The 404-nt window shown below is 63.9% G+C and overlaps 1 protein-coding gene across 1 annotated transcript; it reads left to right on the top strand.

Annotated features, from left to right (window-relative positions):
* The first annotated feature begins 30 nt into the window (after nucleotides 1–30).
* On the top strand, nucleotides 31–398 carry LOC102894112 (prostaglandin E synthase). The gene has a single exon (XM_015599409.2). It carries the CDS (start codon nucleotides 52–54, stop codon nucleotides 283–285), a length of 234 nt encoding a protein of 77 aa, XP_015454895.1. The 5' UTR covers nucleotides 31–51; the 3' UTR covers nucleotides 286–398.
* Nucleotides 399–404: the final 6 nt, after the last annotated feature.

Here is a 404-nt window from a genome sequence, read left to right as displayed (position 1 = left end):
GACACTTGGCTGACTGCACGTCCTTGCCTTCCCAGAGCCCACCGGAATGACATGGAGACCATCTACCCCTTCCTGTTCCTGGGCCTCGTCTACTCCTTCCTGGGGCCCAACCCTTTCGTGGCCCGGATGCACTTCCTGCTCTTCTTCCTGGGCCGCATGGTGCACACCGTGGCCTACCTGGGAAAGCTTCCAGCGCCCACCCGCTCCCTGGCCTACACTGTGGCCCAGCTCCCCTGTGTCTCCATGGCTCTGCAGATCGTCTGGGAAGCGGCCCACCACCTGTGACCAGCAGCCGATTCTTCCTCCGCTGCCAGAACACTGGCCACGAGCCACCAGGCCATCCGTGGAGGACTGGGCATCCCTTCCAGATTGGGATAGGCCCCGGGGCCTGGTCTCCTGGCAAC

Source organism: Pteropus alecto, unplaced genomic scaffold, assembly GCF_000325575.1.
Source record: "Pteropus alecto unplaced genomic scaffold, ASM32557v1 C17293548, whole genome shotgun sequence".
Taxonomy (NCBI): domain Eukaryota; kingdom Metazoa; phylum Chordata; class Mammalia; order Chiroptera; family Pteropodidae; genus Pteropus; species Pteropus alecto.
The sequence above is the reverse complement of the archived record's forward strand: the minus strand, read 5'-3'. Positions and strand labels throughout refer to the sequence as shown.

Coding starts and splice junctions, on each gene's coding strand:
- LOC102894112 (XM_015599409.2), top strand. CDS start 52: ATGGAGACCATCTACCCCTTCCTGTTCCTGGGCCTCGTCTACTCCTTC.